This window comes from Erythranthe guttata, chromosome 9 (genome assembly GCF_056151865.1).
Source record: "Erythranthe guttata isolate IM_541 chromosome 9, IM_541, whole genome shotgun sequence".
Taxonomy (NCBI): Eukaryota; Viridiplantae; Streptophyta; class Magnoliopsida; order Lamiales; family Phrymaceae; genus Erythranthe; species Erythranthe guttata.
In genome coordinates, this window is record NC_142541.1 from 3,110,001 (window position 1) to 3,130,725 (window position 20,725).

The window sequence follows — 20,725 nt, forward strand, 5'->3', positions numbered from 1 at the left end:
AGTTTATCTGCTATTTTTACTTATTATAAAATCTTAAATAAAAGAGTCCATTACAAATAAGTTCATCATCCCATACTTATTCATAAAGGGGTCTATACAAAAAAATATTTGACAAAAAAATTCACACATTGTCCAGAGATACAATATCCCTCACATTGACTAAATATCCCTCACATTTTCATATGCTCAAATTTCATCATTTAATTTAATTTAACCTCAATTTGACCCCAAATTTCACAAATTATTTAATTTTCACCCAAAACTCAATTTTGAGTACAATATTTCCGTCGCCGTCGTTGATCGACGCTCAACGACATTGATTTTTTTTCCTTTCTATTGATTTTTCGCTGGTTTCCAGCGTTGACTTTTTCATTTTTTTTCTTTTTTTTTTCGAATTATTTTTTACTTTAACTCTTTTTGCACTCGTTTAAACATCAATCTTGCTATGGTTGATAGCCATATTAACTACATTACTGTTTAACATAGTAATATTAACTATACTATAATTTAACACAGTAATATTGTTATATTACTCTTTATCATAATAATATTAACACAACAAAAAACACTATTATTGTGTGATAGAGTAATATAAATGTATTGCCCTTTCAATAAATGTAAACATAATAAAAAAACCAAAAGAAGTAATATTGATATGGTTGACAGTACTATGTCATCCCACATTAATATTATTGTAACAACAATAATATTACCGCAACCACAGTAATATTATTGTGTTTACAGTAATATTGCAATAGTAGACATTAATATTATTACGTTAATCGGTCAACAAATCATACAAAACAACAGAGCCAATATATATATATATATATATATATATATATATATATATATATATATATATATATATATATATATATATATATGGGGAAATTGGCTAGACACCCCTTATTCTAGACTTATATAGGTGGAGATCCATTCTATTAGATGAATATAGGTGTAGGTCCTTCATCAATTAAAATTAATTAAATTATTTATGTATAGACATAGATACCCCCAATTAATATTTTTATGTAATTAGTTAATTTTAAAAATTAAAGAAACAAATCCCACAAATCTCTCACTCTTGCTCCTCTCCACACCACACAACACGGTTACAAAACCGACTCTCTCCCCTCACCCACACGCCTCTCTCTCTCTCTCTCTCTCTCTCTCTCTCTCTCTCTCTCTCTCTCTCTCTCTCTCTCTCTCTCTCTCTCTCTCTCTCTCTCTCTCTCTCTCTCTCTCTCATGCCCATTTCTCTCTCTCACACACTTATATTATTTCTCTCTCTCAAGCCTCTAGCTAATTTGAATTAATTCTTCATTTCTTTAAAAAAATCTTTAATTCTATTTTCATAATTATTTTATAGCAATCTTAATTATTAATTTTCTTGAGACCATATGTGTTGGATTTTAATTGTTACTTCGTATGTTCTCGATAGTATTGCATTTTTTTGTTTGCATTTTCTAATTAGTTTTATTTCAGCAAACAACATAATAAAAAATCGGACAACAAAATAAATTGCAACATAAAATAAAAAACTGCAAACTGCAACTTATAACTGAAAATTGTATTATCAAACACCAAAAATAATTTGAAACAACAAATGAATGTGAATCATTAAACAATAATTTTTTTTTTTTGCGCTCTAGAGGACCTTTTACATGTTAGCAACATGAACAAAAAATGGATCATCTTTTATCTTTTTTGGACGAATACAAGTTGAAACGTTCTCGCGAGCATAAATATTTGTCACACACACAGAGTGTCCAGTGCCGAAGTTCGACAATGGGACATTCACCTAATGCAGCGGGAAAAAAATGCAACGAAAATCGCTCATATTCTTTCACACCATGAACTTTTTCACCATTGGCATTGATTTCGTGGACGTCCGTATGCATTTAATATTCCTTTTCCTCTCTTCGATGTTGTTGAACAATGGCTTGGTCCTTTTTTTTTTTTTTGCAGTGGCTGTTGAACGTAAAATAAAAAGAGAAAGTGATTGAACGTTACAAAACAACAAATGTAATAATTGCATATATTAACAACCACTAATTGCAAATTGCAAATACAAACGGTAAAGGCAAACTGTAAACGAAAAAAGATAAAGAGAGAAGTATAAACTGTAAACAATGAAGTATAAACTGTAAAATGTAGAAATCCAAAACGAACATATTGAAATTCAATTTGCAAACTCATAACGGAGAAATGCAAATAGCAATGTTAGAACACATAATTAGGTTCTTCAAATGTATTGTTTTAGAATAAACATAACCAAAGTCGTAACATAAACAAACCCCTCAATTTACCTGATTTTGGGGATTGGAAATCATCATCCTCCTTTGCTGTTAAGGGGGAAAAAAACGGGTTCTCAAATTATTATTGAAATATTTGAAATAAATAGCAAACAAACAAAATACAAAAGCAAAAAATGAACAAAACACAAAATTAATAATGAAAGAAAAAAAATCAATATCGAAAACCCAACATGCAAATAAAATTTTACACAAAGGATCATTGATTACTAAGACTTAATCGTGTTTTGGCCATCGTATGAACTCCAAATAACAAACCCTAAAACACCAGCCGTTGATTCCGAACAACAAACAATTTGTAAACAGCAAACAGAATGAAGTCAAATTGGGCAACATCAAATCGAATGAAGGCAAACGGACTAAAGGCAAAATGCTCAGACCTGGTAATTTGTAAACAGTAAACCGAACAAATGCAAATAGTGAACAACAAATTTGTAAACAGCAAACGAAACAAATGCAAATAGTGAACAGCAAATCGAACAAAGACAAAATGCAAACGAGCTGGTAAAACTGCAAACGATCAAACACCCAAACCTATGGAAAGATTCAAAATTCGTGGTGAGATTTTCGCTTTGAAGAAACATGGAAGAAATCGATTTCCATATTTTTGCAATTATAATTTTCGGGACAACAAACCCTAAACACCAGCCGTTGTTTCCGAACAACAAGCAATTTGTAAAAGCACACGAAACAAATGCAAATAGTGAACAGCACATCGAACGAAGACAAAATGCAAATGACCTGGTAAAATTGCAAACGACCAAACACCCAAACCCATGGAAGGATTCAAAATTCGTGGTGAGATTTTCGATTTGAAGAAACAGGGAAGAAATCAATTTCCTGATTTTTGCAATTATAATTTTCGGAACAACAAACCCTAGACACCAGCCGTTGTTTCCGAACAACAAGCAATTTGTAAACAGCAAACGAAACAAATGCAAATAGTGAACAACAAATCGAACGAAGACAAAATGCAAACGACCTGGTAGAACTGCAAACGATAAAACACCCAAACCTATGGAAGGATTCAAAATTCGTGGTGAAATTTTTGCTTTGAAGAAACAGGGAAGAAATCGAATTCCAGATTTTTGCAATTATAATTTTCGGATTTGCAGTATAATAGGGAGAAAAATAGGGGATTTGATTTTGAAGATATATTTTACCGTATATTAATAGGGATATTGATAGGGGTACTTTTGACAAATTATAAATACAAAAATTTGCTGGAAATTAAAGTTTATTAGATGGATTTTAACACATATAATCTCTTATAGGAGGACCTATAGCAAATTGCCCCTATATATATATATATATATATATATATATATATATATATATATATATATATATATATATATATATATATATATATATATATATATATCTACTATATTAATGTCTACTATCTTTTCTGCCACCATCTCCTGCACTCAAAGATCCTTTCCCATGGTCTAAGATCAAAACGTCAAACTCGTCATGATTTGTAAAATCCACAAGATCAATAGCATAACAATTATTATTATCACATGGATTTTTATTAGCGCTAAAAACGTTAAATTTGATCGTTTGATCGTGCACCGTCATTGTAAGATCACCACTCGCACAATCAATTAGAGTTTTTGAAGTGGCTAAAAACGGTCTCCCTAAAATAAGAGGTATCTCCCTATCTCCATCTATATCGAGTACAACAAAATCAACCGGGAAGATAAATTTGTTCACCTTTACTAGCACATTCTCTAAAATACCTTTTGGGTAAACCAAAGACCTATCGGCTAATTGCAGAGTTATAGCCGTAGGTTCAATCTCACCTAACCCAAGATTTTTATAAGTGGAATAAGGCATAAGATTAATGCTAGCACCCAAATCAATAAGCGATCTAAAATTTTTACCTCCTATAGTACAAGGGATAGTGAACTTACCTGGATCGCCGAGTTTTTGTGGAAGGGGCCGTGTAAGAATTGCACTACATTGTTCCGTGAGTTGGATCATCTCGTTCCCTTGCAATTTCTTCCTTTTCATCACGAGATCCTTGAGGAACTTCACCCACTTTGGCATCTTTTGAAGGGCTTCAATAAACGGAATATTTATTTGGATTTCCTTCAACTTGTCCAGAAATCTTTGATAATCGGCATCGAGCTTCTTCTTTATAAGCTTCTGAGGATATGGAATTGGAGGGGCTCGTGATTTCACTGGAGATGATAGTGGTTCTTCGTGAGTTGCTTCTTTTTCCCCCATCACGCTCGGCTCCTCGATTACCGTGTTTTGCTTCTCCTTTCGTGGGGCTTCCTCCAATTGCCTCCCATTCCTTAAACTCACAGCGTTGCACTGCTCGACGTTGTTCTTCCGAGGATCTTCCGTATTCGACGGCAGTGCTCCCGATGGCCTCGTGGTTAGCTGGGTTGCAAGTTGACCCATTTATGTTTCCAAATTCCGGATGGAGGCTTGGGTGGTTGTCATGAATTGCGCCAAGATATTTGCGAGATCTCCACCTTGAGGTTGAGCTTGAGGTGGATTTTGGAATCCGGGAGCTGGTCGTGAATAATTAGGCGGTTGGCCTTGAGGTGGTGCTTGCCTTTGCCCTTGCTGATTTCCTCCCCACCCAAAGTTAGGGTGATCCTTCCATCCCGGATTATATGTGTTGGAGTACGGGTTCCTCTGTTGTCGGTTGGTGTCATGCACATAATTCAGAGACTCCGTTTCTTCTACGCGCTGGTCGGGAGCTTGGACTGCATGGACTTGCTGAGTCTGCAAAGCCGCTACTTGCTTCGATAGCTTCTCCAATTGGGCCGTGATTGCAGTGACCCCATCTAACTCCAAAATTCCTCCCGTCTTGACCGCTCCGCTATTCGACCGGTCCGATGCCCGCATGTATTTATTTCTAGCGATTCGCTCCAAAAGCTCGTATGCTTCATCGTAAGTCAAACTCATGAACATTCCTCCAGCAGCGGAGTCGAGCACAGTTCTCGAGTTGTCTTGTAGCCCATCGTAAAATATTTGCAGTTGGCGCCACTCTTGGAGTCCGTGATTCGGGCACCTCCTTATTAATTGCTTGAACCGCTCCCACGTCTCGAATAATGCTTCACCAACTTCTTGTATGAAGTTTTGAATTTCTCTCCGGATTCTCTCAGTTTTTGTTGGGGAGTTGTATGTGTTCATGAAAAGTTGTGCTAGCTGGGCCCAAGATGAGATGGAGTGCGGTGCGCGAGTTTGTAACCATTCTCGGGCTGCGCCTTGTAAGGAGTGCTTGAACAGGCGGAGTTGCAGTGCTTCGGGCGTTACTCCGTTCATCTTGTGCGAATCACACGTTTCGAGAAAGTTGACCAAGTGAAGATCTGGATCTTCATGAGCCAATCCGCTGAATAGACCATTGTTTTGGAGCATCGTGAGGAGTCCCGCTCGAATCTCGAAATTGTTGGCTTCAATGGGGGGCTGCTGGATGCTTGATTGGAACCCATTGAGTGTCGGGACAGTGTACTCATGCAGTGCTCGTTGACGAGGCGGTGGATTAATCAGCTGGTGTTGCTCTTGCTCGATAACGATTTCCCCTGCCGCATTCGGTAGGCGCCCTTGGTTACCTCCCCCACGATTATTCTCGTCTTCCATCGTTGCCGGAGTGTTTTGAGCTAACCGTTGATTTCTCCTGGCTTGCCTAAACGTTCGCTCAATTTCGGGATCAAGAGGTAGCAGGCTCGTGTCGTGTCCTCTTCGCATAAAAAGTACCTAAAAAAAAATAAAAAAAATAATTAAAAAAAATAAAAAAAATTGGCTGAAGTAAGAAAAATTGCTCAAATTTAATATTAGGATAAATAAATAATTTAGCCGTATTCCCCGGCAACGGCGCCAAAAACTTGTTGGGTGCTAAATACCAACACGCAAGTGTACGTATCGCAAACAAGTAGTAAAGTAGACTCGTGAGAGTCGGATGTCGATCCCACAGGGAATATGCAAATTATTTAATCCTAAGTACCAAATTTTAACAATTACGATTTTTATCCAGCCTACGCAAGTTTGTCAAATTAATTAACTAAATAAATTAAACTAATTAAGAAAGCAATTGAACACGAGAAAATATCAATATAAAACGGATCTAGGATTTTATCTTCCCCCTATGCGATAATTCTTCACCCAATTAATCTCCTATCATGCAAGTTACGATTCCTCATTATTAACCCAAGACACGAAATTACTCATAACCAGCTGTCGCTGCGTTATAAGCCTATTATTCATAAAAGATTCACTATATGTCTATGCAAACCTAGTACAAATAAAGCATTAAATAACAAGTCTCGTAAACGGCTACCTAAGGTATTATCTGTATGTCTACGATAATACATGCAATCTACACACGCATTCGGTGAAAAACTACTCGAAGGCTCTTCTATCCCTGTTCTAATTATTAAAACGATCTGTCAATCAATTCTAACTGTTGAATTTGAATGCCTATCAAAGTCCACTCATCTGTTGAGACAGACTACATGTTACGACATTAGGTGACGTAACAGAATTGTTGTGTTGTCACAGTAATAAATCTACGAAAAGCAGAATAAAGAACACAACAATTTAATGTGGTTCGGATACAAATGTACCCTACATCCACGAGGACTTGCAAAACTAGTTCAGATTTAAGTGTACAAAAATAGGACTCTAATTAATTCCAAAATAAACATGGAAAACAAATCTTTGCCAATCTTTAATTTCCACGTATGGCGGATTTCTTCAATCTTCACAAATAGAAATCTCGTGCCAACAATCTCCCCCTTTGGCATAGATTGGTTAGAATCCATGTTTAACAAGAACTCCCCCTGCAGATGAGATTTACTCCCCCTGCAACAGAGATGCCACTTTTCTTCACCCGTCTTGGTCTTCTATCAGAGTGTCCCATCACGGGGCACGTTACAACGCAGCGGAATTGGGTGAATGTCGTGACAGACTTCCGTCTCAACCTTCCTTGTGAACACACGTCATCCAATAAGCAAAGCAAACAAATCAAAACCCAAAATCGGACACTAAGTATATCTAGTGACCCGCTCTGATGCCAATTGTTGAATTTGAATGCCTATCAAAGTCCACTCATCTGTTGAGACAGACTACATGTTACGACATTAGGTGACGTAACAGAATTGTTGTGTTGTCACAGTAATAAATCTACGAAAAGCAGAATAAAGAACACAACAATTTAATGTGGTTCGGATACAAATGTACCCTACATCCACGAGGACTTGCAAAACTAGTTCAGATTTAAGTGTACATTAATAGGACTTAATAAAACACTAAAGACTCCCTCTTTATGTGATACGCCGTTCTTGCACACGACTCGAACTTGTTGATAATCAAAGCAATTCCTCCTCCGCACTCTTGGACTTCCTCCAATGTTGAACTTCCTTCAAACGGCGGATCGACCTCTCCCGAGATCTTTTAAGCACTTCTCCCGAAACGCCGATCTTCTTTATGGCCTGGTAGAAGAAACCTGTTCTGTTGCCACACCTGCCGTGCAGACAGGGCTGCAGCACGGGCTGCACCCTTCAAAGCCTTTATGCTGGGATTTTTCTTATTAAAGCTCCATCGGACTCATATGAGGTTGAGGGCCTTATATAGGCACGAAATCTCCACCCTAAACCTAACTTGGGCCCTAAGAAATCGATTTAACTAGGTAATAGAATCCTAGTCGATTTCTACTTCTATTCTAGATAAATACAAAAGATACCTAACTAGAATACAATACATGGAAATAAATCTAAGTCCTAATAACAATATTACAAAAATAGGACTCTAATTAATTCCAAAATAAACATGGAAAACAAATCTTTGCCAATCTTTAATTTCCACGTATGGCGGATTTCTTCAATCTTCACAAATAGAAATCTCGTGCCAACACTAACAATAACACATAGCAACATAAATTAGCTACGTTCATGCGCTAAATAAGACCAAGATAGAAGAAATAATCGAAGAATTAAACTTGCATAAAAGTAGAAAAATAGGTTTGAATCACCACATAGGGTTCCAATAAAATCCTAGAATAAAAACTTAGCTACTCATGTTCGCTACGAAAAACATAATAAAAATACGAAAAATCATAAACGCTATAAATAAAAATCAAAGAGGAGAACTAGGATGAAGATTCGTCAAGTCTTCGTCTTCGTTCTTGTGCTCCTTGATCGCGTGTAGAAAGATGAAGAATAAAAACTAAGATAAACGATAAAAAGGTAAAAGATAAATCTAATTGTGTGCTCATGGCCTTTAAATAGGGTGCAAAAATATAATAAGGCGGGTTTCCTTGTGTAATTAAACTTCCTTCACTGCGCCCCTACGCCCATCCGGACGGCCGTGTGAGATTAAGCTTTAAAATTCGGACGGCCGTCCGGTCCTTAATTCTCCAGAATTCTGGTTTTTTTAACTTTTGGCCCACTTTTTCTCCGAATTTGCAGTTTTCACCCCTAAAGTTGTCAATTCTTCAATTTGCACCTAAAATACAAATAACAACCATTTTAAGCACCAATTATCATTAAAACACACCAAAAGCTCCAATTAAAAGGTACAATTAAGTGTATAAATATACACTTTAACACTTAGTCAAACACCTCTCAGTCAATCCAACAATAAACGTAAATGGATGATCAATTTTAAAATATAGTATTCAATTAAACTAATTTAGATTTATATTAAGAAGTTAAAGTAATTATTAACTTGGTGACAATCTAAACTCATAAATTAATACTAATTGCAACCATTTGATGATTAAATAATCCATTATTACTCGAGAAAAAAACAAGTGTCGAATAATAATGTATCATATTTAATTATGCCACAAGAGAACTTCGTTGAGATCCACCACCTCCGATATTGAACCATGATTAATTTTTCATTTTATTTTTCTCAATATCTCATAATTCATTAATGAGAGTCAATATGAGATAACTATGGATATATCTCTCCCTCTCCTCTCGTTAATTACATTCTCTCTCTAGAATTAGTTTCTCTCTCTAATTCTTGGCTGCAATGAACCCCGCCATTAACAACAACACAACAACAACTCCTTCCGAAGACGACGACGCCAACTTGTCGAAATTCCGCAGACGAAACAACATCCTAATCCTCGTCTTCGCAACTTTCTCCATCTCCCTAACCCTAACCATATCCGCCCTAATCTTCAACCTCGTCCGCCACGTGGATTCCGAGTCCGGCCACTTAACCCGGCTCAACCCGGCCGTCCGGGCATTCTACGAAGCCGCCATTTGCAATACGCCGTCGTGCCGGGAGGCTTTCAACCCCATCATAAACAATTACACAACCCGTACCCGTTCAATAATAACCGACCCGAACCAGATTTTCATCCTCTCCCTCCAAGCAGCCGCCGAGCAGCTCCAGAACATCACCGTCGTCGCCGACAAGAACTGCTCCGACTCGCTCCGGTTCGGGTCGGATCAGATCCGGTATGTCTTGGCGACGGTTCGGGGCGACCCGTTTGTGGAGAAGCGGAGTTTCGGGCAAAGGGTTGCGATCGTGGAGGGGATCGGCTTGGCTGAGGACGATCTGAATCCGTGCGTTGACTATTTGCTGGATGACGTGGAATCGACGGCTGTGAGTGAAGCGAGAGCGAAGGTGCTCCGGGTTATGGTGTACCTGAGTAGCAGTAGAGAGTTTGCTGGCCGATACTATGAGGACATGCACCAGCGTTACCGTGACGTGGCGGTTGTTGATTGGAGGAATATGGTTTCTGATCATATGTTTATTATATGTATTTGTGGGCTGCAGTTGGTGTTCATATTTTTCTTGTATTGGACGTTATTTAGATTCGGTTGATGGAGTAACAGTTATTTCGATAACATTGAAGTTTTATAAGGGGCCGGAATTTTTTATTTTATTTTGGGTAATTAACAAACCTGCAGGCTGCAGCCAATTGTATAGTGGGTAAATCTACACTTATTATTATTTTTTTTAAATGCATTCGCCAGTAAATTTATTTGGCTTATATTTTATTTTTATTTTTAATTCATGATTCTCGATTTTTTTGAAACAAAATTGTTTTGTAGGTACTTTTCAAAATCTTATTCACCTCAAAGATAAGACCAGAAACGCAAATAATAATTAAATGCAAAAAAAATTAGAATTAATGTCAAATAAGTTTTTAGTATTAATTTTACAGTAGAATAATATACAAACTATCATTAAAATTTCAATTTTAATTTTAGAACAATTTTAAAACCTTGAGAAGTAGCATTAAGGATGAAAATGTAAGTTATGAAATTATTTCTTTACTTTAAGAGAAATAAATAAACAATTAGGACTAAATTGTAAATTTTAAAAACATAAAAAAGCTATCATAAATCATGACATGTCGTTCCTTAGCCCTCAAACTACGTTTAAAGTGTTGGACCTAATTGTAAGTTTTTGAAACTTCTAATTAAAAGTTAAAACTCTAGCTTGAGATCCTTCAATCGTCGTTGGAGACCTGAAGAAGTAAATTACGATGATTCATGTCGTTCCAATCCCGTTCCAGGCCATATATTCCGGTACCGTGACAGCCGCGACCATCCGATTTATTGCCATGTCATGGTCTTCCGGCAGTTTTGTACTCATTTGGAAACGTTTTTCGTTGTTGAACGGTTTGGTTATAGTTTCAGGAACGGAGGGCACCATTCTTATTCCGTTCCAGCGAACCATAATCAAAAGTATAATGGGGTCATCCATAAAAACTTGTAACCAAAATGAAAGTTAAGTTTATTTAACCAAAAAAATAGGGTTAAATACAAAAACACCCCTCTACTATGAACTTTGTATCATCATATTTTGAAAAAAATATAATGTGAGGGGGTTTTTGTATTTATGTGTAGTAAAGGGCCTTTACTACACATAAATACAAAAACCCCCTCACATTATATTTTTTTCAAAATATGACAAAAATACCCATACTCAAGCATATATATATATATATATATATATATATATATATATATATATATATATATATATATATATATATATATATATATATATATATATATATATATATATACTTTGAGAAATTTTTCACTATATATTTTACCATTTTCAGTTAATTTTACATGGGAAATTTTTTGGTATTTAGCTGATTTTTTTCTCCAAAACATCTAATTGCTTATATTTTTTTAATTTTCTAAATAAAACCTTTTATTTTTGTCATTTTGAGTTTCTTCATGTTTTTTTTCTTAAATGTCTTCCGGTAGTTCAAACATCCTAAGATTACAAACATCTTTACAACCCTATTATTGTTGAGAATTTGAACTACCGGAAGACATTTAGGAAAAAAATGAAGAAATTCAAAATGACAAAATAAAAGGTTTTATTTAGAAAAAAATAAAAAAATCTAAGGCCATGTTGAGAAGCATTTTGGAACTTATCTTGATTTCATTTTGAGAAAATATGTTTTGGGGGAAGAACTTGAATATAAAAGTATTCTTTGTTTATATTTTGGAAGGAGACAAAATACACTGTAGCAGTCACATCATGTTTAAAAGTGTTAGAAAAATGTATTTTAAATGAATAAAATTGAAAGATGAAGTGATATTTATTTGTTTTTTTAGTGAAAACATTTTTTACTATAGCAGTCAAATCATTTTACTGTAGCAGTCACATCATGTCTGAAGGAGAGAGAAACTTTTGAGAAAATTATTTGAGAAGTGTAATAAATATAATTTTGTGGGGAATCAATGAAAACAAAATAAAAAACTGCCAAACACTGCCAAGTAATTAAATGTTTTGAAGAAAAAAAATAAAAATATCAAAATTTCCCAAGTAAAATTTAACGAAAATGTTAAAAAAATATAGTGAAAAATGGCTCAAACAAACCCTTATATTCATAGGCTTAGCATGGGTATTTTCATCATATTTTGGAAAAAATATAATATCAGGGGGGTTTTTGTATTTATGTGTAGTACAGGGGGGTATATGATACAAAGTCCATAGTACAAGGGTGTTTTTGTATTTAACCCAAAAAAATATTATAAATAAATTATAGGGGAAAATACAGTTTGCACTCCTGAACCATAGGGCTTGTCACAAACACCCCCATAAACTACAAATCCTACCAAAATAGTCCCTCTCATTTATGGTCAATGTTTAAAAAACTCACACCGTCAGTTTTCTTGTGAATTTACCTTTTGCCCTTTAAAACCTAACACCGTCAACCAACACCACCTTTTCTTTGTCCTTTTTTTAACCATCACCCGAATTTTCAATGTAATAAACACCAAAAATGCAGCGTTTGGGATTCGAACCCGGGTAGCCCGAGTGGATTAGTGAGTACTAACCACTAATTATTGTAATACTAATCTTAACTATAAATATATAAATATAAATAATACTATAAAATAATTATAACAATTGTATAACTAATGTTTAATAAATTATTAATTGTCACGCTCATTATCATTAATATTAAAAATCTCCCCTAATAACAAATGCATATATATTTAATTTTGAAAAATATAAATAATTACGATTTAATTTAAAAGAAATATTGAATTTTAATTTTTTTTTAATTTTGAAATTATGAAAAATTTCTCATTGTAATTATTATTAAATAATTTTAATTAAATAATTAGCAAATGCAATATAAGAAACTTTTTAAAAATATATATAAAATCACGGCTCAATACTTCAAAACATCTATTATTAATTACTATATCAATATAATCTCCACTATTGAAAAATATAAAGTATTGAATCATGAATTCAATATATAAACAAATGCGTTGACTTATTACAAATTCACTTATGTTATTAAAATCGATAGCGTGAAAAAATCGAATGAAAAATAATATAATATGTTTATTTAAAAAAATAGATTATAACTCATTTCAATTAATTTAAATCGATTAACCTCAATTGTTGACAAGAACTTATTAATATTATTGAGTATTTTATCATAAGATGATTATTTAAAAATATAAATGATGTTTATTTTAACAAAAATAGATTATATCTCATTTCAATTAATATTCTTACTTTACAAAATAACATTATAATTGGTTTAATTTGTAAAAAATGTAAGAATTAAATTGTAGATCATATGATTTAATCTTTTTTTTACATTTACATTTTATTCAAATATTAGAAACAAATCGTATGATTTAAATGGATTAATCTCAAGTCCTTTCAATTATTATATTATATTATTTGTTAATAATTTAATTAAAATTATTTAATAATTTTGAATATGATAATTAATAATCTATTTAACATTATTTATTATAATCATTTTATACTGTTTGTTTATGTTATATATATTTCTTGCAAGTTATTTCTCAAATACTTGCCTTGTTGTAGTGGTGTGGAATGCTTTACATGAGTTTGGCACCGCTCGTATTCGAATCCTAGACATTACATTTTGGCCAAAATTTAAAAATCCCTACAGCGGTGTGAGGTGTGTGCTAATTTTTTTTTTTCGGCGGTGCTGTTTCGATAGTGGGGTCGTTGCGCGATCGACAGTGAAAACTTGGGTGGCACAATTCGCATATGTGTGTCAATGTATTTTAGGTGGTGATGATGTCTGGGTTGTGGAGTGGTTTTTGACGGTGAAAGACGAGTGCTGGTGGTGGTGGTTTTGGATGAAGAAAATAAAATTTGGGCTTTACATAATATTTTACGTCCCCATACTTTTGGAAAGTGTATTTTAGATCCCATACAATTATATGTACCAGTCTTGGGGGCAAAAGCGTAAAAACAAAAACAACAATCATAAAACTGCTACGAAACCATAAAAGTCAACATGCCACGTCATCATCCACTAACAGATTCAAAACGGGGTGCCATTTTGTTACGTTTTGTAGTTCAGGAGGGTGTTTATGACAGACCCCACAGTTCAGGGGTGCAAACTGTAGTTTCCGCTAAATTATATACATACAGTCAACACAGGAGACACAATCAAAAGCATTGTTTCAAGATCTGAAATGATTTGTGCAAGATCTGAAATGATTTGTAAAAAACTCAAAAACTCTCTCTACCCTTTCGATTTTCTTTCGCAAATCCCGTGCAAATCGTCAACAGATCGGAGGTAATTTTTACGTTTTTACGATCCTCTTGTTATGTAGATTACGAATCCGAAAAAAAAAACGAAAAAAATCGGACTTTGGCCTGCTCGTGTGAATTTACGCGAGCACTTGGCAAGTGCTCGCGTAAATTCACGCGAGCAAGCCTTGTTAATTTTTTTTTTTTTTAATTGCTCGTGTGATTTCACACGAACAGAGACGTTCTGCTCGTGTGATTTCACACGAGCATATCTTCTCTGTTCGTGTGAAATCACACGAGTGGGTTAAAAAAAAAAAAAAAGAAAAAAATTGTTAATGTGCTCACGTGAATTTACGCGAGCACTTGCCAAGTGCTCGCGTAAATTCACACGAGCACTTGCCAAGTGCTCGCGTAAATTCACACGAGCACATGAATAAAAAAAAAAGTCCGATTTTGTGCATATGAATAGTACAAAAGGTAAATAGTTATGGTAAAAAGGTAAAAAATCATGGTAAAAAAGTGCCTGAATGTTTAATTTGGCCTGCATATATCATTACCCTTTCAAGATTTGTTCGACCCTACACCCGGTGATAAACATCGGATGGGTCTTCTGCTGCCACGTGTCTCTTTTTTGTATTTTATAATATATTCTCCGCTAGGGTTTACCTTTAGGAGTTTTAGAAAAATAAAAAAAAAAGGACACGTGGCAAAAGAAGACCCACCCAGTGTTTATAACCAGGTGTTGGGTCGAAGGAGCCTTGTTTCAACTTGATGTAAGACATTATTATTTTCTAAAAACAAGTCTATTTTTAGTCATAAAAAAACAAAAAATTTTATTTATTTGTTTTAATAAATAAAAATAATTTGATACTGATGATGCTAGTATATAGCTCACCTAGGGGGTATAGAAAATGAGTTGGGAGAGCAAAGCGGATCAGTAGCTTGATAACTTGATGATCCTGAGGTCCCTGCGAAATGAGCACACGTGAACTAAGCCGGGGGTTGATCCGGCGGAAACCCCTCCGACGCTCAAGTCAGATGTACGGATCGTAGAGATAGTAGAGAGAATTGTTAGAGTAGGTGACCAACAAGCCAACTTGTGGCTGTGGTCTTTCGTATTTATTATGGTAATAAACGAACCTTTATTCGTATTAATGATAAAACACCTTGACATTCTATATCTTTGTCCCTTTGTCACAAGCATAGATATAGTCCTTACAGTTATTACAAGTACTAGTAATTGATCGTTAGGATCGTGAGATATTTACTTAAGTATTATAACTGTTAAACGTGTTCCTAGTCAAAGGGTTACGCCACCAATGAGGATATCGGCCTTTCCCATTAGAAGACTAGCACTTAGTGTATGTGTACTGCATCTCATCAGTAAACGGTATTGTGATATCAGCATGCATAAGTGGGTGCTCGTAAGTTGACGAGTTCACTGAACTCCCTCACCCTAGAAATCTCTAAGTGGTTCCCAATAATCGAGTAGAGATATCTATGGTATAGTTGTACACCATTAGTCCCTATGACCTAGACATCACCGTGACTTCACTAGAGGACCAGCTGTATCGTGACCTGTCTCTGAGTTCCACCGAGGACCATCCCAAGGGCCAGTGTTCGTGCAGTCCGAAATCTAGTGGGAGGTCTGTGCATTGTAGTCGGGGATTCGATCGCTAGAATACTCTTGGATGTCCTGTGTGTTCTGATAGTTTGTAATCATTCTAAGTCTCTGGCCAGAGCTGACTAAGTGATGATTAGAGAATTCGATTCTCTAAGTCATGCACGTAAGGATTACAACACTTAGAACGATCGCACCGTCATTGAACAAATAAAGAGGTCTCGATGAACCAATGCCTCTAGTTCAATCGGGACATATGAATCGAAGGGACCGTACTGTACGTTAACTATATCTGAAGGTTCTTGCAGGCACTTCATTTGTATCTAGGGAATCATGACGCGTAGTTGCTAGACGCCAATCTTGATTCGTTGGGTGATTAAGGTGAAACGAGCTTCATGTTAATCGTAACTCTAAGGGGACGAGTTTTGACCACAAAGGGTTGTGGGCCCACGGCTAGCTTACACCTGAACCATCGAGGGTCACACTGCTCGTGCACATGAGATCTTTGAATAAACGGTCAAAGGTAAAATATGTTTATCTTTGCATGATTGGAAGTCAATATGATTGGGTCCAACATTCGTAATTTGGACTTACGAATGAGAATAAGAAAAGGAAAAGAATAGGCGAACGTATTAGTGAACCTTCTAAATCGGGAAGTTTCCAAATTTAGAAAATGCACTGAATTAGGGTTTCCACTTTTGGAAAGTTGGAAATCGAGAGTTGGCACTCGTAATGACGAGGACATTATAATGATTCCGAAAATGTAATCGTTACAGTTTTCCGATCATCGAATTGAGAGAGATGAGCAAGTAAAAGAACTAACGAACATAAGCTGTTGGGCCCGGTCCAACTTAAGCCCGTTAGGGTTTTATGCAAGACATATAAATACTTGATTTATAGGTCTTGCACACACACAACTAAGAGAACACACGTTCATAACCCTAGCCGCTGCCTCTCTCGATCAGCCACCCTCTCCCACGGCCACCACCACCGCGCCGTTGCCGGAAATTCGCCGGAATCGGCCACCTGTTGGCCGATCTCTTTCGGTATTCCTTTCCTTCTTTCTTTTCTTCCGTTATTCTGACTATTACGTGTCTAGTGCCACGTGTTTAGTTGATCGAAGTAAACGAGGTGAAATCCAAGAGGAGGAAGATTGAAGAATCGAAGATGCGAGAAAGCAATTCTGAAAAACTGCTCTCGGATCTTCTGCGCTGTCCAGCGAGAAAATTCGCCATAAATCAACCGGTGATTGGATGGACGTGAAATTTTGACAGACGCTTCACGACTCATAAATCTACATTATTACAGAAGGAATTGTTCATCCAATAAATAAACACGGAGATATTAAGGTCGGAGCAAGGCTGTAATTTCAGATCAGCAAATAGGTTGGATCAATAGGAGTGGGAAGAGCAGCTAGCCATCTTCTCGAGTCGTCGTTCGATTCATGCTTCAAGGACAGCGCGCACCGGCGTAGCTCGGATCATCGCCGTCGCTGCCCCGGATTGCACGGATTGGTTTCCGTGGCAATCTAGCTTTGCTTAGTGCGCCTACCTCACGCTTCAAGAGGTAATGTTTCGAATCTATTGTCATTCGATTCGGTTACGTTTAAATTAATATATGCATGTTCGTTTTAATAAGAAAGTTGTATGATTTTACGTGTCTACATGAAATTGGTTTTATTATTGCGAGCATGATTATTTGATTTAAACGCGAGCATGCTAATTGTTTTAATTTCGATTAAGTAATTAAGCATGTTGTTGTTTTAATTTCGCTGGAAGCGCAAAGGTACGCAATTAATTGTTTATAATCATCGGGCATGTGTTTATGTGTTTTAAAGTTGTTTAAATCGCATAAAATTTTTGTTTTCCGCTGCGTACACGTGCCCGAAACCCAACAGTGGTATCAGAGCTCGTTGCGCAATTAATTGCGTTCGTTTTTATATGCTATGAATTTATGCATGATTCGATTTATTAAAGTAGTGATTGTTGTATTATGTAATTGGGAGTTTTCGTAAGTTTAAAATATTTTTGAAATACTGTTTAGAATTTTTCCAGCTTTAAAATTGTTTAAAATTGGAAAATCGGATCTGAAATTATTTTTAAAACGTCGGTTTTTAATTGTTCGGATCGAACCGGTCGGACCGGCCGGTTCGATGGTTGTGCACGATCCAATTGACCGAATCGAAGTGGATTCGGGTCGGTCAGACCGGTTCTCGGTCTGACTGACCCGGCCCACTGAATTGGGTCAACTGGACCAGGCAGAACCGGACCGCTTCGGTCCGAACCGGTCAGACCGGTTGGGCCGAACCGGTCAGACCGGTTGGGCCGAACCGGTCAGACCGGTTGGGCCGAACCGGTTCACTGAAAAAAAAAAAAAAAAAAATTTTATTTCAGATTTCTAAAATTAAACATAAAACAAATTGGTTTTAATTTTTGGAAAATTATTTTCAATTAATCCCAATTAGATAATTGGATCGACAATCATCTATTTTAGTAAATAGGTGTTAGATTAATTAATTAATTTAAATTGTTAAATTGATTTCAATTAATAGAACACATTCATAATTTTGATTATGGTTCAACTTAATTAGTAGTACCTCAACATTATTTGATTGATTTATGTTAGTTGAGGTTCTATAATTATTTTGAAAACCCCGATAATTAATTAATGTAATTAATTATGTAGCTAGGTCGTATGTTCCTCTTAGGACAATATGCGTTTCCATATACCTTTAGAGAACATAGATGTAGGAATCACATAGACCTATCCGAACCTTCTGATGAGATAAAACTTTTAATAAAAACCCCTCATTCTTAATCTAATTAAGAATCATTTCAAGCTATAAAGAAAAACCCAATCTGTTGAGTTATTTCTTTCCTTCTGCCAACGGTTGGATTATGTGTAGCCCTTTACTGTAGTGCAGTAAGCCGTGTTAGCGGGGAGTGCTATGGTAGAGTAAGCTGTAATCCAATTGACATAGCGATGAAGGTAGCCATAGAAAAGGGTTATGTTGGATTAACGTGGTCGGCTAGATTAACTAGGGACTGCATTAGCTTGGCATAATCAAGTTCTATGAGCATCTTTGATTGGTAGGTCAGACTTGACACACGACGATTTTGATATTCGCGAGATTAACTTAGGTCATTATCAAGTGTGAGGAAAATTAATTTAGGGTCATATTGTGGATATGATTGATTGTGATCTACCTTTGGGCAAATATAATCGGGCTAGATTAACTACGGGTTATATTTGTCTATTGGACCTAAAGCCCATTAAGAAAAATCAGTTTTCTCGTTTGTCTACTAGAGGGAAGTGGAACTCGATAAAATTAGTGGGAGAACAATTATATAACACAAGGCCAAACATTTAATTGTAACAATCATTTAACGCGGATCTCTAATAATCCTCTTCTCTATACCTCTCAGATAATTATGTCTAAGAATCCCATAATGTCAATCCTCGACAATAAACTCAATGGCCCAAATTACCTAGATTGGTTGCGTAGTCTTAAGCTTGTGCGAACCGTTGAGGGGCGTCTCTATGTTTTGAACGAGATACTTCCCGCCACTATACCTGCCACAGCGACTCATGCTGAAAAGGAAACTTATGAAGCATGGAAGAAAGATGACACACATGCTAGGTGCTATATGATAGCCGCCATGGAGCCCGCGCTTGCGAGGAAATATGAGTCTCACATGCATGCTTTCGACATAAAGTCTCATCTCGATAGCATGTATAGTGAGAATATTAGGGCATCGAGGTACGCTGCTACAAAGGAGTTGATCACAGCGAGACTGCGCGAAGGGACTTCGGTCCATGAGCACTGTCTCAAAATGATCACTCTCCTTGAAAAGCTAGTGCATCTCGATGTCACCCTCCCGGCCGAGCTCTCGTTGGATTTGATCATGTTGTCTCTTCCTAGTTCCTATGAATTGTTCATAGTGAACTTCAACATGAACAAACTAGATCATCCCTTGGATTAGTTAATGAACATGTTGGTCAGTTTCGAGTCCACCATTAAGAAAGAGAAGTCGGTTCTCATTGCTGTTACTTCTGGAAAGAATAGTTCTCCCCAAAAGAAGAGAAAGGAAAGAGTTCCCTTTCCAAACAGCAAGTTCGAAGTGGGTGAAGGTAGTGGGGGCCCCTAAGGCGAAATTCAGCAAAACGTAGTGAGATATTAATGATAAAGAACTTTGGCATTCCCGGAAACCCAACTACAAACATATTAGGATATGGGGTTTTCCCGCTTATGTGAAGCGATTAGTGGGAGATAAGTTGGATAGTAAATCCGACTTGTGCTATTTTGTGGGGTATCCCGAAGATTCAATGGGATACGAATTCTATTATATCAAGGAAGCAAAGACGTTTGTTTCAAGAAATGCCACCTTTTTGGAAAGGGAGTTTCTATCCGATAGAAAAGGCAGCATGATAGAACTTGAAGTAGTTCAAGAACCACAAAGTGAAGTTCAAGCGCAAGAACAAGTAATCGAACCAATACAACAATCCACTAATATACCTCCTGAACCTACGGTACGTAGATCCGAAAGAGTTCGGAAAATGCCGGATAGGTTATTCCTCCTCGAGAATGATGAAGATCATGTTGATCTTGGACAAGATCCAAGAACATACAATGAGGCCGTATCGGATGCGGACATGGGACATTGGCTAACTGCCATGAAATCCGAAATGGACTCCATGTACTCCAACAAGGCGTGGACCTTGGTAGATCCACCTATGGGAATTGTTCCTATTGGCTGCAAGTGGATCTATAAGAAGAAAATTGGAGTGGATGGCAAGG

General features: G+C 36.2%; 1 protein-coding gene and 1 non-coding gene across 2 annotated transcripts; both read left to right on the forward strand.

The window, feature by feature from the left end:
• The first annotated feature begins 5,334 nt into the window (after positions 1-5,334).
• Positions 5,335-5,439, forward strand: LOC148767881 (small nucleolar RNA R71). The gene has a single exon (XR_016033704.1). It is a non-coding gene; the product is annotated as a small nucleolar RNA R71 (small nucleolar RNA).
• A 3,784-nt stretch (positions 5,440-9,223) lies between these two features.
• LOC148767882 (uncharacterized) lies at positions 9,224-10,160 on the forward strand. The gene has a single exon (XM_088823267.1). It carries the CDS (start codon positions 9,318-9,320, stop codon positions 10,119-10,121), a length of 804 nt encoding a protein of 267 aa, XP_088679393.1. The 5' UTR covers positions 9,224-9,317; the 3' UTR covers positions 10,122-10,160.
• The last annotated feature ends 10,565 nt before the right edge of the window (positions 10,161-20,725 follow it).

What these genes read in the sequence shown, in the direction of transcription:
- LOC148767882 (XM_088823267.1), top strand. Translation starts at nt 9,318, where the DNA reads ATGAACCCCGCCATTAACAACAACACAACAACAACTCCTTCCGAAGAC.